At 43.1% G+C, this 24605-nt stretch overlaps 1 protein-coding gene across 3 annotated transcripts in view; it reads left to right on the top strand.

Moving 5' to 3' along the window:
* The window catches only part of CSTPP1 (centriolar satellite-associated tubulin polyglutamylase complex regulator 1), a 239363-nt gene that overhangs the window by 88546 nt on the left and 126212 nt on the right, over positions 1–24605 (top strand). For 2 of the 3 annotated variants that reach the window (XM_002708863.5, XM_089327042.1), the window contains one exon: positions 13726–13856. The exons of the other annotated variant lie outside the window; for it this stretch is intronic. In XM_002708863.5, the coding sequence (XP_002708909.3) occupies positions 13726–13856 (131 nt within the window). The remainder of the gene's footprint in view (positions 1–13725; positions 13857–24605) is intronic. 3 annotated transcript variants of the gene reach the window in all.

The following is a 24605-nucleotide window of genomic DNA, read 5'->3' as shown; positions in this document are numbered from 1 at the left end:
TGAATTCTTTATTTAGTGGAGTGTTAAGCCTTTGACTATAATGGAAAATGAAAATATGTTATCTCAAAACTTAAAAAAAAACTTTATGGGGGGCCAGTGCTGTGGCACAAAGGGTTAACGCCTTGGCCTGAAGCACTGGCATCCCGTGTGGGTGCTGGTTCAAGACCCAGCCACTCCACTTCCGATCTAGCTCTCTGCTATGGCCTGGGAAAGCAGTAGAAGATGGCCCAAGTCCTTGGGCCCCTGCACCCGCGTGGAAGACCCAGAAGAAGCTCCTGGCTCCTGGCTTCAGATTGGCACAGTTCTGGCCGTTGCGGCCAATTGGGGAGTGAACCGAAGGATGGAAGACCTCTCTCTCTTTCTCTCTGCCTCTCCTCTCTCTGTGTAACTCTGACTTTCCAATAAATAAATAAATCTTTAAAAAAATAACTTTTTTTGTAGAGGTCTTGCTTTTGGAACTGTTATTAGCTTCATATATACAAGTATTTAAAAATATATAAGGAGGTTTCAAAAAGTCCATGGAAAATTGAATTAAAAGATAATGTGGATTTAAAAAAAAAAAATTTACTTGTTTCTTTGAAAGGTGGAGAGAGAGAAAGAGACAGCCTCCATCTACTGGTTCACTCTTTTATTGACTGCAACAGCCAGGACTAAGCCAGGCCAAAACCAGAGCCATAAACTCCATCTGGGTCTCCCACGTGGGTGCCAGGGAACCAAGTACTTAAGCCATCTTCTACTTTCTCAGGCACATTTGGCAGGGAGCTGGATCAGAAGACAAACAACTGGATTTGAACCTGTGCTCATGGGGGATACTGGTGTGGCAGGCAACAGTTTAATAGACTTAATCTGCTGCACCACAATGCAAGCCTTGACTTTGCATGAAGTTTTTGAAGCTTGAAAATGGAATACAAACAAAAACAAATTGTACTTGAAACGAATAACATAATTCTACTGAAGAAGGTGGGGAGACTAAGGACCTCTTGAACGCAATATTTGGACTTTATGCTTCCAGGCTAAAAGTAATTCTAAATATATATTAAATTGTAGTTAGTAGGCTTCTTTTTCATGGAGGAATGGGTTAGCCATTTCTGAACATTTTAGGATTCAGCAAATAAAAAAATATAAAAGTACTTCAAAAAGTTCATGCAGGAACCAGTGTTGTGGTGCTGTGGGTTAACCGTTGCCTGTGAAGCCAGCATCCATACAAAGCTGCTCCGCTTCCCATCCTGCTCCCTGCTAATGCACCAGGACAGCAGCAGAAGATGGCTCAAGCGCTTGTGCTCCCTGCCACCCATGTGGGAGACCCAGGTGGCGTTCCTGCTCCTGGCTTTGACCTGGCTCAGTCATGGCCGTTGCAGCCATTGGGAATTGAACCAGTGGGTGGAATATCTCTTTTTCTATCACTTCCTTTCTTTGTCACTCTACCTTTCAAATAGATAAAAATAATTTTTTTAAAGTTCATGGTAAATGGAATTAAAAGATGTTTATTTTGATGCAAAGAAAATTGGAATCTGTTTTTCCATAATACATTTTTTCTGTGAACTTTTTAAAGACTCTGCATTTGTCTGTGTCTGTGTGTGAGAGAAGGAAAAAGCATGTGAGAGCAAATTTACCAAAATATTCATATTTGAATTAGCTAACTGATGGGTATTTAGGAGTTCATTGTACTGTTCTTATAACTTTTCGACAGCTTTGAAATTACAACATAATTTTTGAAAGTTAAGATCTTCAAGGGAAAACAACAACTTGATGAAATTTGCTCAGGTTTGAATACTGTTTTTAGAGAAATCTTTAAGGCAGACTTATGGTGTACTTCTGTATGGCCTTGAAGAGATTTTTAAGAACTTTTTTTGTTTTATTTTAGAGGAAAGGTTGATATTATTAAAGGGCTTTTTGTCTAGTTAAATATAGTAGTAAATATAAATTTAGCATGAACATGCATTTTTTGGCTTTTTTACGTAGTACTCTTGCTTTGACTTTCTGGTCATCATGGTTTGCAGTATTTATGATTTGGGCTTCTTGTTCATTCCAAACGTGGTAATGTTACATAAAATTTTATTTTATTTTTAAAGATTTATTTATTTATTTGAAAGGAAGAGTTACACAGAGAGGAGAGGCAGAGAGAGAGAGACAGAGTGAGAGAGAGAGAGAGAGAGAGAGAGAAAGAATGTTCCATTCGCTGGTTCACTCCCCAGATGGCCGCAACAGCCAGAATTGTGCTGATCCGAAGCCAGAAGCTTCTTCTGGGTCTTCCACACGGGTGCAGGGGCCCAAGGACTTGGGCCATCTTCTACTGCTTTCTCAGGCCATAGCAGAGAGCTGGATAGGAAGTAGAGCAGCCGGGACTCGAACCAGCATTTTTTTTTTTTTTAAAGATTTGTTTATTTATTTGAAAGGCAGAGTTGCAGAGGCAGAGAAAGAGAGAAAGTTTTCCATCCGCTGGTTCACTCCCCAGATGGCAGCAATGGCTAGAGCTGGGCCGATCTGAAGCCAGGAGCCAGGAGCTTCTTCTGGGTCTCTCATGTGGGTACAGGGGCTCAAGGTCTTGGGCCGTCTTCTACTGCTTTCCCAGGCCACAGCAGAGAGCTGGATCGGAAGTAGAACAGCCAGGACTCTATCCAGCACCCAAATGGGATTCGGCGTTGCAGGCAGTAGCTTTACCCACCACGCCACATCACTGGCCCCAGTACATAAAATTTTCTAGAGAGAAAATGTAAAGAATGCAGTCATGTGGAAGGACAGTTTATCTGTGCACCAGGAACTTAAACAAAACCACAATGCAGTAAATGGACTGGAACCATAAGCCTCCTGAGCTATGGGTTCTGAAGCAGGCGTAAGTGATTGAGAGTTCATTTCTCATGGAAAGGTGGGGACTAAAAGTGTCAGACACAAGGCAGGGGACTGGAACGAGCATCTTCCACCTCTACCTCTTGAAACCAGACTCAACAAAAGTTTGACTGCTACCTGGGAAATGACTTACATAGAGCGAAGGGCGACAGAGAGCAGCTAGCCTTGCAGTCCAAGCCACTCGGGGTTCACGATGGTCTCTTTGGTAGCCCCTATGGAGAGCCAGTGGCTCCGATCAGGAATGTGTCTTCAGTCACCCAGTGCAAGACCTGGTTCTAGACTAGGGTTTGTCCCCAGGACAGAGTGAATGCCTCCCACTTAAGAAGAGTCTCTAGGGACTGGTGCTTTGGCACAGCAGGTTAAGTTATGACACTGGCATCCCATATCGGTGGACTGGCCCACACCGGGCTGTTGACTGGGGAGTGAACCATCAGGTGGAAGATCTCTCTTTCTGTCTCCCTCTTTCTCTGTCACTCTACCTTTCAAATGAGTAATAAATAAATCCTTTATTAAAAAAAAAAAAACTCTACAGTGTAATCCTAACATATATAAGGAAAATGAATGGTAAGAGAGATAACCCATAAACATAACATACTACAGAGTAAGTAAAACTATACTGAACTATTTTAAGTTGGCTTTGAAATAAAGAAATGAATGGTAGTTAGTCAAAAAGAACAGAAAATTGGGAAACAAAAACAGGTAAAATGAAGCTGAAACCATATATATTCTTTAAAAAAACTAATTAAAAGTTCTGGAAATAGAGTTATTGAAATTTAAAAAAACACATAAACTTCAGAGTAGAAATAATAGAATAGAGGCCGGCACCACGGCTCACTAGGCTAATCCTCCACTTTGCGGCGCCGGCACACCGGGTTCTAGTCCCGGTCGGGGCACCGGATTCTGTCCCAGTTGCCCCTCTTCCAGGCCAGCTCTCTGCTGTGGCCAGGGAGTGCAGTGGAGGATGGCCCAAGTACTTGGGCCCTGCATCCTATGGGAGACCAGGATAAGTACCTGGCTCCTGCCATCGGATCAGCGCGGTGCGCCGGCCGCAGCACACCAGCCGCGCCGGCCATTGGAGGGTGAACCAACGGCAAAGGAAGACCTTTCTCTCTGTCTCTCTCTCTCACTGTCCACTCTGCCTGTCAAAAAAAAAAAAATAATAGAATAGAGAATTAATAATTTGAATGCTAATACCAAGTATAATACAAAGAGATTAAGAACTGAAAATAGGTAAGAAGCATTGAAAGGCTACAGTTCATTCTACTGGAAGACTAAAGAAAATTATACAGGGAGTAGCAAAGAAGCAGTGTTTTAAAAGATACTGGCTGGGAATTTTCTAGCATTTAGAAAAAGCAGAAGTCTAGATTAAAGTGCTGAGCAAGATAAATAAAAATAAACCTACATGGTTTGTCAACTCTGAAAGACATTAACGATAAAGAAAATAGCTTATACAATGGTAAGAGCAGTTAACTCCAAAGGAACGGCAGGAGTTTGACAGTCGTCTTCTTGGTAACACTAAGTGCCAGGTGGTAGAGGAGTATGAGGGTGCTTTAAAAAGTTCATGGAAATGGACTTAAAAGATAAATTTATTTCAGTGCAACAAAATCTTTAACTCCACTCGTAGATTTTTCACAGTGTGTGCTTTCCATGAATTTTTGAAGGCTCTCCGTATCTTCAGGGTGCTGGGGGAAGGTAAGTGACAGCCCAGAATTCCCCACCTAGTTAAACCATCACTCCACAAGGTAAAATAAAGATATTACCAGGCAGACAGAAACAGAAAGAATTCAGCACTCATAGACTTCTGCTGAAAGAATTACAGGTTTGTGACTTTCAGAAATTCAGAATTCGTAATTCCAGTACTTTAAAACCTGACTTGTCATTTGGTAAGTTTTTAGCAAACTCTTTTGAAGACAGACTTGACCTTGTGAGGCTGTTTTGGTCTTTTTCTCACTGTGAATATATGTATGTTTCACTATGGAAATTTTAATATTCCTGACTCCATAGGATGCTTCACGGTCCTACTGGAGATGTTATATCATATCTGGTTTGTGCTACGTAGTGGATGTATAAAATAAAAAAAAAATTGTCATCCCAAGGCAGGGAGGTCCAAAGGATTTCATATAACTGACTGTGTATCTTTGTTTTTCTTTTCTTTTAAAGATTTCTTTATTTATTTGAAAGGCAGAGATAGAGAAGGTAAGAGAGAGAAGGTGAGAGAGAGAAAGTGAGATCTTTCATTGGCTGAATCAATCCCTAAGTGGCTGCAATGGCTAAGGCTGGGCCAGGTCAAAGCCAGAGCCAGGAGCTTCCTCTCAGCCTCCTACATGGGTGGCAGAGGTCCAAGAACTTGCGCCATCCTCTGCTGCCTGTCGCTCCTCCGCGGGCTTGCGGGAGAACGACACCGGACCGGACGCTGTTGTTTAAACAAGTGACTCTGCGTTGTGTGCTCAAGTTTGCTCCTGTGCTAACCACATTCTAACCGCATTCCACTTGGTGTGTGTCCGCATTCTTGTTATTCTCTCGGCGGCGCATGGTGTGAGATGTCTGCGGCGCATAAGCGAAACCCCCGCCCCCCCCCGCGCCGCTTCTGTCTCGCCTTTATAGTCCTCTCCCACCGATCTGTGCTCTGCTGCCCACGTGCTGAGCACGCTGTTCTCCTCCAATCAGAGGTTGGATCAGGAATCAGCTAATTAACGAAGCAGCTGTGTAAGATTTGTTTACTCCCTCTCAGTGCCATATGGTGGGAGATCAGGCGCATAGAGCTAGTCTCAATAGTCTCAGTAGTCTAGTCTAGTCTCGATAGTCTCAGTACTTATTTTGCCATGTTGTGGGAGACGGGCCCTGCTCCCCACAGGGCCCTGCTGCCCACACTGCCTTCCCAGGTGCATGAACAGGGAGCTGGATTGGAAATGGAGCAGCCAGGACATGAACCGATGCCCATATGGGTGCCTCCACTGCGTGTGGCGGATTAACCTTCCCATAGCACTGGACCCTGTGCACTAGCAAGAAGATAAATGAACCAAGAAGTAACAGCAAGAAATAGTAGTGAGCATGAAAAATTGGTTTGATATATTGGTAAATTTAATAACTGTTGATGTTTAAAAGTAGTATTTTTTACATTTAAAAAGGTAGAAGGGGTAGAAATTAGTTTAGCAAGTAAGACTGTCCCATAGTAGAGTACCTGGGTTTGACACCCAGCTCCAGCTCCTGAATCCAGCTTCCTGCTAATGCAGACCCTGGGAGGCATTAATGATGGCTCAAGTAATTAGGTTCTTGCTGTCAGTGTGGGATACGTGGGTTGAGGTCCCAGCTCCTGGCTTTGCTCTGGCCAGCCCCAACCATTACAAGCATATAGGGAGTGAACCAACAGATGGGAGCTCTCACTCCCTCTCTCTCTCTATCTCACTCTCCTTCTGTTTCTGTCTCTCAATTAAAAATAAAAGCCTAAAAAATAAAAGACACCCTAATTGGGAAGTAAAAGGTAATACTATTCCTATTCACAGGTGATGTGATCCTATGTATGGAAAAATCTTAAAGAATCCACAAAAACACTTTTAGAGCTAATAAATTAATTCAGCAAAAGTTGCAGGATACAAATTCAACAAAAATCTGTTGTATTTCTGTACATGAGCAGTGAGCAATCTGAAAATGAAATTAAGAAAGCAATTCCGTTTACAAGAGCATCAAAGAATTACACACTTAGGAATAAATCTAACCAAGGAGGTGTCAGACTTGCACACTGAAAACTGTAAAATATTGCTGAATGAAATGGAAGAAAACCTAAATAAATGAAAAGGTTTCCTATGTACATGGAGAGGAAGATATAACACTGCCAAGATGTCAGTACTACCCAAAACAATCTACTGATGCAACAGTATCTCTTTGAAAATTCCAGTAGCCTTTTTCTCAGAAATGGAAAAGGCATTTCTCAAACTTATATGGAATTGTAAGGGACCCTGAATAGCAAGGACAATCTTGAAAATGAGGAATATAAAGTTGGAGGAATCAAACTTCCTGACTCTGAAACTCACTACAAAGCCACAGTAATCAAAACAGTAAGGTATTGTATAATGATAGACATGTAGACCACTAGAATACAAGTAGATGATGGAGCCCAGATATAAGATATAAATCATTATGTATATGATCAATTGATTTCCAGCAAGGGTGCCATTCAATTTTTTTTCCTATAAATAGTCTTGGGAAGCTGGATATCCACAGGCGAAGGAATGATGTTGGACCTTTACCTAACACTTTATACAAAAATTAACCTCAAGTGGCTCAAAGACCTAAACTAAGAGCTAAAACTATAAACTTCTTAGAGGAAAATATAGATGGAAATCTTCTTGACATTGTATTTGGCAATGATTTTTTAAAATTTTATTTATTATTTGAAAGAGTTAAACAGAGAAGGAGAGCCAGAGAGAGAGAGAAAGGTCTTCCATCCGCTGGTTCACTCCCCACATGGCTGCAATGGCTGAAGCTGGGCTGATCTACAAGGGCCCAAGGGCTTGGACTATCTTTTTTTTTTTTTTTTTTTTTTTTTGACAGGTAATGTTATAGACAGTGAGAGAGAGAGACTGGGAGAAAGGTCTTCCTTCCATTGGTTCACTCCCCAAATGGCTGCTATGGCCAGCGCTGTGCCAGTCCTAAGCTAGGAACCAGGTGCTTCTTCCTGGTCTCCCATGCGGGTGCAGGGGCCCAAGCACCTGGGCCATCCTCCACTGCCCTCCCGGGCCACAGCAGAGAGCTGGACTGGAAGAGGAGCAACTGGGACTAGAACCCGGTGCCCATATAGGATGCCAGTGCCACAGGTGGAGGATTAGCCAAGTGAGCCACGGCGCTGGGGCTTGGGCCATCTTATTGCTTTCCCAGGCCATAGCAGAGAGCTGGATTGAAAGTGGAGCAACCAGGACATGAACTGGCGCCCATATGAGATGCCGGCACTGCAGGCAACAGCTTTACCTGCTCTGCCACAGCTCTGGCCCCAGCAATGATTTCTTGAATATGATGAACAAGCAACAAAAATATGGATGAATTAGATTTAATGAATTTTTGTGCACCAAAGGATATTATCAGAACAAAAAGGCAACCTATATGATAGGAGAAAATATTTGTAAGTCATATCTAATAAGAAATTAATATCCAGAATATGTAAAGAATTCCTACAACTCAACAAAATAACCCAATTTTTAAAATAAGTAAAAGGCTTGAATAGACATTTCTCCAGAGAAGATATAAAAATGGCCAATATGCACATTAGAAAATACTCAACATCATTAGTAATTAGGGAAATTCAAACCAAAACCACAATGTGATACCACTTGGAGGTTTGTTATCAAAAGAAAGAAAGAAGGTGGGGGAGAGGGAGAGAGAGAAAGAAAAGAAGGATGTAGAGAAATTGGAACCTTCATGCATTGCTGGAGAGAATAGAAAATGGTACAGCTGCTCTGGAAAAGTAGTTTCTCAAGAGGTGCTACGTGGATACCATATGACCCAGCAAGTGCACTCCTGGGTGGATTTCCAAAAAAAAAGGAAAGCAGAGGTTAGAATAGATACTTGTACCGCCGCCTCATAGCAGCGTTATTCTCAGTGGCCTGAAAGTGGAAGTAACTCAAATGGATGGACAAACAGTGGTGTATCCATATGATGGGATATAACTTAGCCTGGTATACCACAGCATGAATAGCTACTGAAAACATTATCTTCTGTGAAATAAGCAAGACACAACTGGACAAAATATATGATTCCATCTGTACGAGGTGCCTAGAACAGGCAGATTTATAGAGACAGGAGGTGGAACAGAGGCTTGAAAGTCCTGGGGTAAAGAGCGGGTAAAGCCGCAGCCAGCAGTGCCAGCATCCCCTGTGGGCTCCGGTTTGAGTCCCAGCTGCTCCACTTCCAATCTAGCTCCTTGTTAATGTGCCTGGGAAAGCAGTGGAAGGCGGCACAAGTACTTGGCCCCTGTGCCCATGTGGGAGACCCAGAAGAAGCTGCCAGCTCCTGGCTTCGGATCGGCCCAGCTCCAGCCATTGCGGCCATTTGGGGAGTGAATCAGCGGTTGAAAGACCTCTCTCTCTCCCTGCTTCTGTCTCTGTAACTCTGCCTTTCAAATAAATAAATAAATCTTTAAAAAGAAAAAAAAAAAAAAGAAAGTCCTAGGAGAGGATGGAAAGGGATGCATATTGTTTAATGGGTATAACCTTTTGTTGGGGATGATGAAAACATTTTGGGTATAGATAGTGGTGATGGTTGCATAGCATTATGAATTTAATGAATTCATCTAATGCCAGTAAGTGGTACACTTAACAAATGGTAAAAATGATTTTAAAATTATATCTATTTTACTACGTTAAAAAGCTTTCCAATTAAAAAAGTGAAAGTTCTAAAAAATAGTATCAGGAGATGAGAATAGTATATCTAAGTTATTTAAAGTATGTTTTGGTCCTTGTTTTGTTTTAGCAAGTGATTAAGATAAGTACATTTGTATCTATGTTAACATTTTAAGAAGAATATAAAAACATTATAGATTCTGTCAACTGCTTCCAAACTACCAGAAAGAGTAGAAAGGAGTTTTTTTTTTTTCTTTCTTTTTTTTTTTTTTTTTTTAATTTTTTTGACAGGCAGAGTGGACAGTCAGAGAGAGAGAGACAGAGAGAGAAAGGTCTTCCTTTGCCGTTGGTTCACCCTCCAATGGTCGCCGCTGCAGCCGGCGCACCGCGCTGATCCGATGGCAGGAGCCAGGATCCAGGTGCTTTTCCTGGTCTCCCATGGGGTGCAGGGCCCAAGCACCTGGGCCATCCTCCACTGCACTCCCTGGCCATAGCAGAGAGCTGGCCTGGAAGAGGGGCAACCGGGACAGAATCCGGTGCCCCGACCGGGACTAGAACCCGGTGTGCCGGCGCCGCAAGGTGGAGGATTAGCCTATTGAGCCACGGCGCCGGCAGTTTTTTTTTTTCTAAAAAATAACAACACAACAGAAGTCAGGAAAAGAAGAGAAAAGGACAAAGAAGAGCTCATGAAAAGGACAAAATAAGATGTGCGAAATGAGTCAAATATATTTAAAAGTCACTTATTAATATACAGAGACTGTAAGATTAGGTAGAAAAACAAAAGGCAGCTGTATACTAGTTGTTAGAGATCTACATAGAACAAAATGATCCAGAAAAGTAGAAATTGAGGTCATAGGAAAAGGTGTGGTAGGAAAATGCTAACCAAAACAAAGCCAGCAAGCATTTGGCCTAGTGGCTAAGATACCTGGAACCTACATCAGAGTTCCTGGATTTGATTGCTGGCTCCAGCTTCTACTCTAGAATACAGACCCTGGGAATACAGACCCTTGGGAGGCAACTTGAGGACTCCAGTGACTGGGTTTCTGCCCCCCATGTGGGAGACCTGGATTGAGATCTGAGCTCCCAGCTTCAGCCCAGTGCAGTCCTGACCATTTGGGATATTTGAAGAGTGAACCAGAGGATGGGAACACATTCTCTCTTTCTGTGTGTGTGTGTGTGTGTGTGTGTGTGTGTGTGTATCTTTCTGACTCTTTCTCCCTCTCAAATAAATACATTTTTAAAAAAGCAATATTGGCAATTTTTAAAAGATTGTATTTATGTATTTGACAGGTACAGTTACAGACAGTGAGAGGGAGAGACAGAGAGAGAGAGGTCTTTCATCCGCTGGTTCACTCCCCAAATGGCCGCAATGGCCAGAGCTGAGCTGATCCAAAGCCAGGAGCCAGGAGCCTCCTCCAGATCTCCCACAAGGGTACAGGGGCCCAAGCACTTGTGCCATCTTCTACTGCTTTCCCAGGCCATAGCAGAGAGCCAGATTAGAAAGGAGCAGCCAGGACTGGAACTGGTACCCATATGGGAAGCCAGCGCTGTAGGTGGAGGATTAACCTACTGTGCCACAGCACTGGCCCTGGAAAATTTTTTTTTAAATTGTTTTACTGATTTGAAACACAAACAGAGATCTCCCATACCCTGGTTTATTCCTCAAAAGCAAACATTAGCCAGGTCTGGGCCAGGCTGAAGCTCAGAATTCAATCCAAGTCTCCCACATGGGTGACAGGGACCCAAGTACTTGAGCCATTCCCAGATGTGCATTAGTAGGAAGCTGGAATCAGAAGCAGAGCCAGGATCAACCCCAGGCGCTCTGCTATGAGATACCGGTGTCCCAGGCAGCGTCTTCACTGCTGCAGCAGATGCCTGCCCCAGTATTGCACTGCTTTACTGCAAGGAATCAAACCAAAGGCCTGCACCATTTAAGCATTTATAAAATACAGACTTTGAATATTTCCAGCGTAGCTAACTGCAAGGATACATCCTGCCTGTTACTTCCCTATTTTTTTTCTTATCTTTTCAAATTAACCATCACATTTATGGAAGAGCTATAAGTTAGATAATACAAAGGAACTTCAAAAAGTTAATGGAAAATGGAACTGAAAAAAGTACTTCTTGGTGCAAAAAAATTAAAATCCAGGAATATTTTTAAAGTATTTATTTTTTATTTTATTTGAAAGGCAGAGAGTGATCTTCCATCTGCTGTTTCACTCCCCAAATGCCTGTAATAGCTGAGGCCAGGCCAAAGCTGAGAGCCTTGAACTTAGTCTGGATCTCCCATGTGGGTGCCAGGCACCCAGATACTTGAGCCATCACCTGCTGCTGCCCAGGTGCAGATCAGCAAGAAGCTGAATGGAAAATCAATCTAGGACTTGAGCCCAGGGACTTCAATATGGGACAGAAACACCCAAGCAGCCCTAACTGCTGTACCTAATGCCTGACTCATAGTTTTTGATAATACATATTTTCTATGAATTCTTTGAAGATCCCTCATATGGAAGAGACAGATGAGTATAACCTAATTGCTTACTCCACAGAATTGCATTCTAGTAGGGAAAAGAAGTCTAGTAACTTTAAAACAGGGGCCAGCACTGTGGCGTAGTAGGTTAACATCCACCTGCAGTGCTGGCATCCCATATGGGCGCCAGTTCAAGTCCCTGCTGCCCTGCTTCTGATCCAGCTCCCTGCTATGGCCTGGGAAAGCAGAGGAAAACAGCCCAAGTGCTTAGGACTCTGTACCCGCATGGGAGACCCAGGAAAGTTTCTGGCTCCTAGCTTCAGCTCAGCCCAGCTCTGGCCATTGTGACCATTTGAGGAGTGAACCAATGGATGGAAGACCTCTTTCTCTATCTTTCTCTCTCTCTCTGTCTGTAAGTCTGCCTCTCAAGTAAATAAATAAATCTAAAAAAAAAAAAAAAAGGCAAAACTTTAAAACAAAGCAATAGGTACCACTAGCAACAATGTAAGATAGGATAGGGATCGGGCATGGAGAATAGAATCAAGAAAGACTTTACACAAAATGTGACATTTGAGGTAGTCTTTAAAAACTATGCTAAAGTTATAACTTGACAATTATTAGTTCCTTTACAGCTTAGACCATGACCTAGTCATCAACGTTTTCAACTTAGTATACAAAGCACACTTTAGGACTACTTCTTTGCTGGAGAGCTTCATAAATTTAGACTACAGTGTTATCATTTCAGACTTCATTTGCTGGCAATGTAGCCTACCCCATTTGCCTGTAACAGCTCATTTGCTGTATTTTTCATTTTCCTTTGCACAAGACAATAATGGCACTGCCTTAAACTGCATGGTTGGATTCACATTTTCATTGCTTTTAGAAATTCTTTCTTCTAACATAATCTTTTGCCATATATTGTCTTTATACTTCTTTGTAGTGTCTTAAAAGTAGATTTCTATAACTAGTTTTACTTCCAGGAGGGAAGAAAAGTATATAATTTTCTCTTATGCAGTGCTACTAATAGTAACAGCAATAGGCTAATTCTATCCTAAATGATAACATACGCTATGTTAAAGATAGGTAAAATAGTTTTCCCTCAAGTTGCTCTGGGAGAAGACAATGGACTAGATGGCTCCTAAAATTTTTCCTTTTTAGTTCAGAAATTCAGAAAATTGTTTTCCCTTTAAACAGTCAATAAATTAAAACTGGCATTTGGAATTACCACTGTTCCCTCCTCTGCTTGCCATCTTCAGCTTCATGTCTGCCCTTCCATAAAGATTAACATGCTTTCCATTCATAACTTACTGGTCAGGGAATTTAGGAATTTACTGAAACCTGAAGGCTGCCCTTGGTAGCGATGATTACTGGATAACTGCCTATTCTTTGGTGGAATTTCCATTTTTAGGTTACACCAGGCTCTGCAGCCTGTATTTCTTTGGCAGGAGAACCCAAAGACAGTTGAGTATATTTTTTCTGTTTCCTGGCCCAGCTTGAACCATGATTCTTAGGCCCTGGAACTTTGCTTCATACTCTCCTTTAGGGACCACTTCTACCCTTGTTCTTATTTGCCATTGGTGTTCTGATTAGAACCTTTTATATTCTTTGGCCCATGGGGTTCATTATCAGGGAGGTATACAACACCCCTGCCCAACCTGAACAGGCGGTCAGTGATGCCTCCTCTCAGCAGTTGGTATAGATCAAGGGTAGCACAGAAAGAATGTCTTTAAGGAAACATAATTCCAAATGTATATGGGAAAAGATAGGTGTGCCAGTAACATCCAGTTAAAGACTGAAAGAGTTCTCCCTCGATGAGATACTCCAGCGACTGATTACAACTTCCTCAGCGGGAGAGGAGAGCACTCAGAGGAGCCGCCAAGGGTCTTCAGAGGGATATGCTATGTAAAGAGGCTGCCCCACGGAAGAACCTGGTCTAACCTGTAGTGCAGAGGTTTCAAGGGAGGGGAAAAAGTTTCCTCCTCTTCTTGGTAGTGTTTCTGTCTGGTGTTCAGTTCTTCCTTCTCATGCCTTCCCCTGGGGTTCTGTCTGATGGTGATTTCTTGGCTTTTCTCTTTGTAGTTTTAACAGTGTATGCCAGGGAACGCACATCCTCTTCCGGGAATTCAGCTTCATCCAAGCCACCCCCCACAACAGGGCATCGTTTCTGCGGGCCTTCTGGAGATGCTTCCGAACTGTGGGCAAAAACGGTGGTAAGTCTTCCCAAGTTCCTGTATTTTTCAACCTGCCTTCTTTGCTTCTTTTTCTTTCTTTTAAAGAGTCTTTTTTTTTGTTGTTGTTGTTCCTGTTAATACGGTTCGAATCATTCTAGGCTTTTGGAATACCTTCCTTTGCAGAGGTTATCTGTCTTGTGTATGAGATATTACTGCCCCTACCATCATCATGAATGTTAAGAGCCAGGTGTAGCTTTGAGCACTTTACGTGTAGTAACTCGTTTTGTCTTCATAGTAGCCCTCTGTGGGTACCATATTCCTCATTTTGTGACTGATGAAACTGAGGATCAGAAGGGTTAAGTAACTTGGTAAGGTTATGTAGTACATGCTGGGCCCAGATTTATACGCAGGCAGTCTGGCTCCAGAGCACTTGCTCTTGACAAATATTAACATACCACGCAGCTGGGGCTGACGTTGTGACAGTGGTATAAGCCACCGCCTGCAATTTCAGTATCTCGTATGTGCACTGGTTTGAGTCCCAGATGTTCCATGTCTGATCCAACTCCTTGCTGATGTGCCTGGGGAAGCAATGGAAGATGGTCCAAGTCTTTGGGCTCCTGCCAACCATGTGGAAGACCTGGATGGAGTTACAGGCTCCTGGCTTCAGCCTGGCCGAGCCCAGGCCATTGTAGCCATCTAGGGAGTGAACCAGCAGATAGAAGATTCTCTCTGTCTCTCCCTCTCTCTGTGTCACTCTGCATTTCAAATAAATAAACCCAACTTTAAAAAATAAATAAAAGAGCTGGCGCCGCGGCTCACTAGGCTAGTCCTCCACCTAGCGGCGCCGGCACACCGGGTTCTAGTCCCGGTTGGGGCACCGGATTCTGTCCCGGTTGCCCCTCTTCCAGGCCAGCTCTCTGCTGTGGCTCAGGAGTGCAGTGGAGGATGGCCCAGGTGCTTGGGCCCTGCACCCCATGGGAGACCAGGAAAAGCACCTGGCTCCTGGCTCCTGCCATCGGATCAGCGCGGTGCGCCAGCCGCAGCGCGCCGGCCGCGGCGGCCATTGGAGGGTGAACCAACGGCAAAGGAAGACCTTTCTCTCTGTCTCTCTCTCTCACTGTCCACTCTGCCTGTCAAAAAAAAAAAAAATAAAAATAAATAAATAAATAAATAAAAGAAAATACCATTCAGTAAATATAAGGAATAATCTGAACACAACATAACTCATTTTATTATACTTTATTGCATTTCATGATTACCAGTTTTTACAAATGAAAGGTTTGTGGCAACCCTAATTGAGCACGTTAATGAACACCATTTTCCCAAGAGTATGTACTTAGTTCATATCTCTGTGTCACATTTTGGTAATTCTCAACAATATTTTAAACATTTTCACTATTATTATAACTGCTGTAGTGATCTATGCTCAGTGATCTTTGATGTTACTGTTGTAATTGTTTTGGGGTACCCACATTAAAACAATGAACTTAATAAATTTTGGTTGTGTACTAACTACTCCACCAATCACTGTTCCTCCACCTCTCTCTCTCTCTTCGTGGGTCTCCCTATCCCCTGAGAAAGGACAACATTGAAATCAGGCCTATGAATAACTGTACAATGGCCTATACATGTTTGAGTGAAAGTGAGTGGTATGTATCTCAACTGAAATCAAAAGCAGAAAATGATTAAGATTCTTGAAGAAGGCATGTTGAAAGCTGACACAGGCCAAAAACTAGGCTTTCTTGCACAAAACAGCTTAGCCAAGTTATGAATGCAAAGGAAAAGTTCTTGAAGGAGATATAAAGTGCCACTTCAGTGAACACACAAATGATAAAAAAAAAAAAAGGCAAAACAGCTTTATTGGTGGTATAGAGAAAAATTTTAGTGGTCTGTATGGAAGATAAACCAGCTAGAACAATTCCCTTAAGCCAGAGCCTAATCCATAGCAAGGCCCAAACTCTTTCCAGGTCCAAAAAGGCTGAAAGAGATGGGGAAAGCTGCAGAAGACAAGTTCAAATCTAACAAAGGATAGTCCATGTTGCCATAATGTAAAGGTGAAACAAGAAGTGTTGCTGTAGAATCTATGGCGAGTTATCCAGAAGATCCAACTAAGATAAGTGGCTGCACTATTCAGCAGATTATCAATGTAGACCAAACACACTTACATTGGAAGAAGATGCCATCTAAGATGTTCATAACTAGAGAAGAGAAGTCAATGTTGGGGCTTCAAAGGACAGAATGTGGGGATAATGCAGGTCCCAGCCAATGTTTGATTACTGTGCCGAATATGTCAGGGCCTTTAAGAGTCACACCAAATCGCCAGCGCCGTGGCTCACTAGGCTAATCCTCTGCCTTGCGGCACTGGCACACTGGGTTCTAGTCCCTGTCGGGGCACCGGATTCTGTCCCGGTTGCCCCTCTTCCAGGTCAGCTCTTTGCTGTGGCCAGGGAGTGCAGTGGAGGATGGCCGAAGTACTTGGGCCCTGCACCCCATGGGAGACCAGGAGAAGCACCTGGCTCCTGCCATCGGATCAGCGTGGTGTGCCGGCCGCAGCACGCTGGCCGTGGTGGCCATTGGAGGGTGAACCAACGGCAAAAGGAAGACCTTTCTCTCTGTCTCTCTCTCACTGTCCACTCTGCCTGTCAAAAAATTAAAAAATTAAAAAAAAAAAGAGTTACACCAAATCTACTCTGCCTGTGCTCTGTAAATGGAATAACAAAGCCTGGATGACAGCACATCTGTTGACAACATGGCTTACTGAATATTTTAAGCTTACTGTTGAGACCTACTGCTCCAAGAAAAAGATTTCTTTCAAAATATTAATGCTCATTGACAGTGCACCTGGTCACCCAAGAGCGCTCAAAAAGATTTACAAGATTAATGTGGTTTTCTTGCCTGCTAACACAACATCCATTCTTCAGCCCATGGATGAAGGAGTACTTTTTATTTTCAAGTTTTGTTATTTAAGAAATACAGTTTGTAAGACCATAGCTGCCATAAATAGTGATTTCTCTGATGGATCTGGGCAAAGTACATTGAAAACCTTCTGGAAAGGATTCGCCATTCTAAATGCCATTAAGAACATTTGTGACTCATGGAAAGAGATCAAAAAATGTCAACATTATCAAGGATTTGGAAAAAGTTGATTCCAGCCCTCCTGGATGACTTTGAAAGGCTCAAAACTTCAGTGCAGGAATTAACTGCAAATGTGGTGGGAATAATAGCAAGAGGCCTAAAAATAGAGGTGGAGGCTGAAATGTGGCTATATTGCTGAAATCTCATGACAAAGCTGATATATGAGGAGCTTAGCAATTGGTGCCTACTTCAAGAAACCGGAAGGCACCAAATAAATGAATTATCAATGCAATAATTCATCAGAAATTGCTACAAAGAGCTGTATGCCAACAAATCGGGAAACCTAGAAGAAATGGGTAGATTCCTGAACACATACAACCTACCTAAATTGAGCCATGAAGAAGACATAGAAAACCTAAACAGACCCATAACCAAGATGGAAATTTAATCTGTAATAAAGACCCTCCCAGCAAAGAAAAGTCCAGGAGATGGCTTCACTGCTGAATTCTGCCAGACATTTAAAGAAGAACTAACTCAAATTCTTCTCAGGCTATTAAAAACAATTGAAAGAGAGGGAATCTTCCCAAACTCCTTCTATGAAGTCAGCATCACCTTAATTCATAAACCAGAAAATGATACAACAGAGAAAGAGAACTACAGACCAATTTCCTTGATGAACATAGACACAAAATTCCTCAACAAAATAATAGCCAATCAAATCTAACAACACATCAGAAAGATCATTCACCTGGACCAAGTGGGATTTATTCCTGATATGCAAGGATGGTTCACCATTTGCAAATCAATGTGATACATCATATTAACAAACTGAGGAATAAAAACCATAGGAGTATTTCAATAATGCAGAAAAAGCATTTGATAAAATACAATACCCTTTCATGATGAAAACTCTAAGCAAACTGAGTATAGAAGGAACATTCTTCAACACAATCATGGCAATTTATGACAAACCCACAGCTAGTGTCCTATTGAATGGGGGAAAGTGGGAGGAATTTCCACTGAAATCCAGAACCCCAGAACCAGATAAGGATACCCACTCTTCACCATAGCTATTCAATGTAGTCCTAGAAGCCAGAGCCATTAGGCAAGAAAAAGAAATCAAAGGGATACAAATTGTGGAAGAGGAAGTCAAACTATTTCTATTTGCAGTTGACATGATTCTATATATAGGGGATCCAAAAGACTCTACTAAGAGACTGTTGGAACTTATAGAAGAGTTTGGTAAAGTGTCAGGATTTAAAATCAACACACAAAAATCAACAGCCTTTGCATACACAGACAATGCCACGACTGATAAAGAACTTTATATATATATATATATAATACACATTTACATGAACTTTTTCTTTATTTGAAAGGCAGAGATACAGAGAAGCAGAGGCAGAGGGTGAGAGAGGGATCTTCCATCTGCTGGTTCACTCCCCAGATGGCTGCAATGGCCGGAGCTGGGCAGATCCAAAGCCAGGAGCCAGGAGTTTTTTCTGGGTCTCCCCCATTGGTACAGGTGCCCAAGGACTTGGGCCACCTTCTGCTGCTTTCCCAGTTCATAGCAGAGAGCTGGATCAAAGTGGAGCACCCAGGACTCAAACAAGTGCCCATATGGGATGCCGGCTCTGCAGGTGGTGGCTTTTACCTACTACACTATAGCACCAGCCCTGAGAAAGAACTTCTAAGATCAATCACATTCATATTAGCTACAAAAAAATCAAACACCTTTGAATAAATTTAACCAAAGATGTCAAAGCCTCTATGATGAGAATTACAAAACATTAAAGAGAGAAATAGAAGAAAACACAAAAAATGGAAAATTTTTCCATAATCATGAATTGGAAGAATCAATATCATCAAAATGTCCATACTACTGAAAGCAATTTACAGATTCAGTGTGATACCAATCAAAATACCAAGGACATTCTTTTCAGATATAGAAAAAATTATACTGAAATTCTTATGGAAACACAAGAGATCCCGAATAACTAAAGCAGTCTTATACAACAAAAACAAAACCAGAGGCATCACAATACCAGATTTCAAGATGTATTACAGGTCAGTAATAATCAAAACAGCTTGATACTGGTACAAAAACAGATGGATAGACCAATGAAACAGAATAGAAATGCCAGAAATAAACTCATGTGTCTTCAGCCAACTTATCTTTGACAAAGGAGCTAAATTCAATCCCTGGAGCAAGGACAGTCTCTTCCACAAATGGTGCTGGGAAAATGGGATCTCCACGAGCAGAAGTATGAAGCAAGACTTTCACCTTACACCTCAAAATTGATTAAAGACCTAAATCTATAACCTGATACCATCAGATTATTAGAGAACACTGGGGAAACCCTGCAAGACATTAGCATAGGCAAAGAGTTTTTGAAAAAGACCAGAGGCACAGGCAACCAAAACCAAAATCAACAGATGGGATTACATCAAATTGAGAAGCTTCTGTACTGCAAAAGAAACACTCAGCAAAGTGAAGAGGCAACTGACAGAATGGGAAAACTTATTTGCAAATTATGCAACTGATAAAGGATGAATAACCAGAATATATAAAGATCAAGAAACTCAATGACAATGAAACAATCAACCCAGTTAAGAAATGGGCAAAGGGCTTAAACAGGCATTTTTCAAAAGAGGAAATCCAAATGGCCAACAGACACAAGAATTGTTCAGGATCACTAGCTATCAGGGAAATGAAAATCAAAACCACAATGAGGTTTCACCTCATCCCAGTTAGAATGACTTTCATACAGAAATCAAAACAAATGCTGGCAAGGATGTGGGGAAAAAGTTACTCCAATCCACTGTTGGTGGGAATGTAAACTGGTACAGCCACTGTGGAAGACAATAAGGAGATAACTCAGAAATCTGAATATAGACCTACCATACAACCCAGCCATCACTCCTGGGTATTTACCCAAGGAAAACTAAATCAGCATATGAAAGAGTTATCTGTATTCCCCCCCCTCTGCCCCATGTTTATTGCAGCTCAATTCACAATAGCTAAGTTATGGAATCAACCCAAATGCCTGACCACTGAAAACTGGATAAATAAAGTATGAGATATATACACCATGGAATTCTACACAGTGTTAAAAAATGAAATCCTGTCATTGCAACAAAATGGATGAAACTAGAAAACATCATACTTAGTGAAATAAGCCAGTCCCAAAAGGACAAATACAATAAGCTCTCCCTGATCTGTGGTAACTACTAGAGCACCTAAAAGGTAATCTATAGAAGTGAAATTAATACTTTGAGATGCGATGACATTGAACAGCTCTTGTCTCTGCTGTTGAAGAACAGTTTTCTTTTTCATATAATTTGTTGAACTCTTTTCTTAGAATAGAGTTAATCATATGTATATAAAGTTCATTGAAAATAGATCTTAGTAAAAAGATAAGAATGGGAATAGGAGAGGCAGGAGGAAGAGGGATAGGAGTGTGGGTGAGAGGGCGGGTATGATCGGAAGAATCACTATATTCTTAAAGTTGTATTCATGAAATGCATGAAGTTTGCATTCCTTAAATAAAAGCTATCTGGGGAAAAATATTTAGTTGATAAAGCAGTGGCCAACTTTGAGAGGACTGACTCCAGTTGTGAAAGAAGTTCTACTGTGAATAAAATGTTATCGAGCAGCATCACATGCTACAGAGAAATTGCTCATGAAAGAATCAGTTGAAATAGCAAACTTCTTTGTGTTGTAGTTTAGAAATGTAGATGGCCACAGCCATCCCAGCGTTCTGCAGCCACCACCTTAATCAAGCCAGCAGCCATCAACACAGGCAAAACCCTGCACCAGCAAAAAGATAGTGACTCACCAAACGCTCAGATGATTATTGGCATTTTTTTTGCAATAAAGTACTTTCCCATTAAACTTTGTTTCAAAGAGTCTCAAAATACTATGACAGGGCAGGCTTTTGGCACAGTAGTTAAGCAGTCATTTGGAACACCTTCAGCCCTCATTGGAGGGCTAGTTCTAGTCCCAGCTCTGCTTTCAATTCCAGCTTCATTGTAATGCACATCTTGGGAGGCAACAGTTTATGGCACAAGTACTTGGGTTCCTGACAACCAGATCGGAAACCCAGATTGAGTTCCAGGCTCCCAGTTGTGGTCTGGCCTCGCCCCAGCTATCGTGGGCATTGGGGAGTAAACCAGTAGCAGGAGATCTATGTTTATTTGTCTTTGTGTGTGTGTGTTTGTGTGTGTGTGTATCTCTCTCTATTTCTCTTTCTTCAAAAAGCCTCTTTTTTAAAAATTAAAATTCTGTGACAGATTCTTGACAGTTTTTTTTTTCATTAAGAAGTATTGATTTTGGGGGTGATGTTTAGCCTATTGGTTAAGATGCCATTTGGGATGCCCATATCCTATATTGAACTGAGATCAATACCTGGCTCTGCTCCTGATTTCACTTTCATGCTAATGTAGACCCTGGGAGGCCACAGTGATGGCTCAAGTAGTTGGGTTCCTGCCACGCACATGAGACACCTGGATTACATTCCTGACTCCTGGTTTTGGCCCCAGCCATTTTGTTAATATTTGTGTAGTGAACCAGCAGTCTGTTTATCTTTCTTATTTGCCTCTCTGCCTCTCAAATAATTTTCTAAAGTTTCTTTTCAGATCACATTAAAGTCCTTGAGAAAAAAACCATGCACTAGAAAATGCAAGTCATTTTTATATTTGAATACTATTGGTTTGGCATCTTAGGATTATATCCCTTGGCCAGTGCCGCGGCACACTAGGCTAATCCTCCGCCTTGTGGCGTCAGCACACCGGGTTCTAGTCCCGGTCGAGGCACCAGATTCTGTCCCGATTGCCTCTCTTCCAGGCCAGCTCTCTGCTGTGGCCAGGGAGTGCAGTGGAGGATGGCCCAAGTGCTTGGGCCCTGCACCCCATGGAGACCAGGGGAAGTACCTGACTCCTGCCATCGGATCAGCGCAGTGCGCCAGCCGCAGCGTGCCGGCCGTGGCGGCCATTGGAGGGTGAACCAACGGCAAAGGAAGACCTTTCTCTCTGTCTCTCTCTCTCACTGTCCACTCTGCCTGTCAAAAATAAAAATAAAAAAAATAAAAAATAAAAAGGGTTATATCCCAAGGAAGATAGTAAGAAAGACACAGTTTAAAAATTTCTTTATTGGGGCTGACGCCATGGCTCACTTGGTTAGTCCTCCACCTGCGGCACCAGCATCCCATGTGTGTGCCGGGTTCAAGTCCTAGTTGCTCCTCTTCCAGTCCAGCTCTCTGCTGTGGCCCAGGAGGGCAGTGGAGGATGGCCCAAGTGCTTGGGCCCTGCACCCCATGGGAGACCAGGAAGAAGCACCTGGCTCCTGGCTTCGGATTGGTGCAGTGCCGGCTGTAGCGGCCATTTAGGGGGTGAACCAACGGAAGGAACACCTTTCTCTCTGTCTCTCTCTCTCACTCTCTATAACTCTACCTGTCAAATAAATTATTATTATTATTTTTGACAGGCAGAGTGGACAGTGAGAGAGAGAGACAGAGAGAAAGGTCTTCCTTTGCCGTTGGTTCACCCTCCAATGGCCGCCGCGGCCGGCGCGCTGCAGCAGGCGCACCGCGCTGATCCGATGGCAGGAGCCAGGAGCCAGGTGCTTTTCCTGGTCTCCCATGGGGTGCAGGGCCCAAGCACCTGGGCCATCCTCCACTGCACTCCCTGGCCACAGCAGAGAGCTGGCCTGGAAGAGGGGCAACCGGGACAGAATCCGGCACCCCGACCGGGACTAGAACCCGGTGTGCCGGCGCCGCTAGGCGGAGGATTAGCCTAGTGAGCCGCGGCGCCGGCCGAAATAAATTTTTAAAAATGTCTTTATTGAGACCTTGTTGATGAGGCAAAGGGAGTTTCCTTTAAAAAAATAGCAGTAGGGGGGCAAGCATTTGGTTGACTGGTGAGGAACATGCTGCTTGGGATACCTGCGTTCCATATCAGAGTGCCGGAGTTAAGTCCCAGCTCTGCTTCCTATTCCAGGTCCCTGTTAGTGCATACCCTGGGAAGCAGCAATGATGCCTCAAGGGCTTGAGCCCGTGCCACCCACATCGGAGACCCAGATTGAGTTCCTGGCTCCTGACTTCAGCCTGGTCCAGTCCTGGCTGTTGTGGGCATTTGGGGACTGAACTAGCAGCTGGGATGTATGTCTCTGTCTGTGTCTGTCTCTTCAAAAAATTACATTATGTTCTTAGATTCAGAGTATTAAAAGAGATTAAATTGCTCCAAATTTCAGATATAGATCTCTACATCAAAATCTTTCGTGTTTGTTTTCACAGACCTATTCTTATTCCCACCTTTGTATTATATACTTTTTATTTATTTTTTATTTTTGACAGGCAGAGTGGAAAGTAAGAGAGAGAGAGACAGAGAGAAAGGTCTTCCTTTGCCGTTGGTTCACCCTCCAATGGCCGCCGCGGCTGGCGCGCTGCGGCTGGCGCACCACGCTGATCCGAAGCCAGGAGCCAGGTGCTTCTCCTGGTCTCCCATGCGGGTGCAGGGCCCAAGGACTTGGGCCATCCTCCACTGTACTCCTGGGCCATAGCAGAGAGCTGGTCTGGAAGAGGGGCAACCAGGACTAGAACCCCGTGTGCCGGTGCCGCGGGTGGAGGATTAGCCTATTGAGCTGCGGCGCCGGCCTATATGTTTTTCAAAATGAATACTGAATTGCTTTAAGACATTAGCTGTAGTGATCCTAAGTTAAAGAAGGCCTGAGGGGCTGGCATTGTGGCGCAGCAGGTAAAGCCTCCACCTGCAGTGCCAGCATTACATATGGGCAGCAGTTGGTGTCCCAGCTGCTCTACTTCCAATCTCGCTTCCTGCAAATGGGCTGAGAAAGCAGAGGAGGATGGCCCAGGTGCTTGGACCCCTGCACCAATGGGGGAGACCCAGAAGAAGTCCCTGGCTCCTGACCTCGGCCTTGCTCAGCCCTAGCCATTGCAGCCACTGGAGAGTGAACTGGCAGGTGGAAGGTCTGTCTCTCTCTCTTTTTCTCTCTCTCTATGACTCTGCATTTCAAATAAATAAAATAAATCTTTTAAAAAAGAAGAAGAAGGCCTAAACCATTTCCTCACTCATTCAGCTAATATTTCTGGTGGATTTGCCGCATGCTTGTGTGCGGTGCTGAGGTGGTAGTGAGCTGGTACAGTGCACGGGCCCTCATCATGGCTGCTCTGCTTTGTCATGTATAGCAGCTGAACCTGTTTTTGAAAGCTCCTTCTAGCCAGTGTCTTTTTTTTTTTTTTTTTTTTTTAAGAAGGTTTATCCTTGTGGCTTTTGAGGTTAAATTCCAAGATTGGCTCTTTTTTTGTTTGTTTGTTTTAAGATTTATTTATTTCAAACGTGAAGTTGCAAAGAGGCAGAAAGAGATCTGTCCTCTGGTTCACTCCCTAAATGGCTGCAATGGGCAAGGCTGAACTGATCTGAAGCCAGGAGCCAGGAGCTTTTTCCGGGTCTCCCATGCGGGTACAGGGGCCCAAGGGGGCCATTTTCTACTGCTTTCCCAGCCCATAGCAGAGAGCTAGATCAGAAGTGGAGCAGACGGGACTCGACCAAGCACCCATATGAGATGCCAGCCCTATAGGTGGCAGCTTTACCAACTACACCACAGTGCCAGTCCCACTACCCAGTATCTTATCAGATCATTTAAACTGTCCTATGAAACAGGTATGGTAGGGGCTGACGCTGTGGTGTAGCAGA

This window comes from Oryctolagus cuniculus, chromosome 1, assembly GCF_051225735.1.
Source record: "Oryctolagus cuniculus isolate XC-2025 breed Fujian yellow rabbit chromosome 1, ASM5122573v1, whole genome shotgun sequence".
NCBI classification, from domain to species: domain Eukaryota; kingdom Metazoa; phylum Chordata; class Mammalia; order Lagomorpha; family Leporidae; genus Oryctolagus; species Oryctolagus cuniculus.
This window is presented reverse-complemented; position numbering and strand designations above follow the sequence as displayed.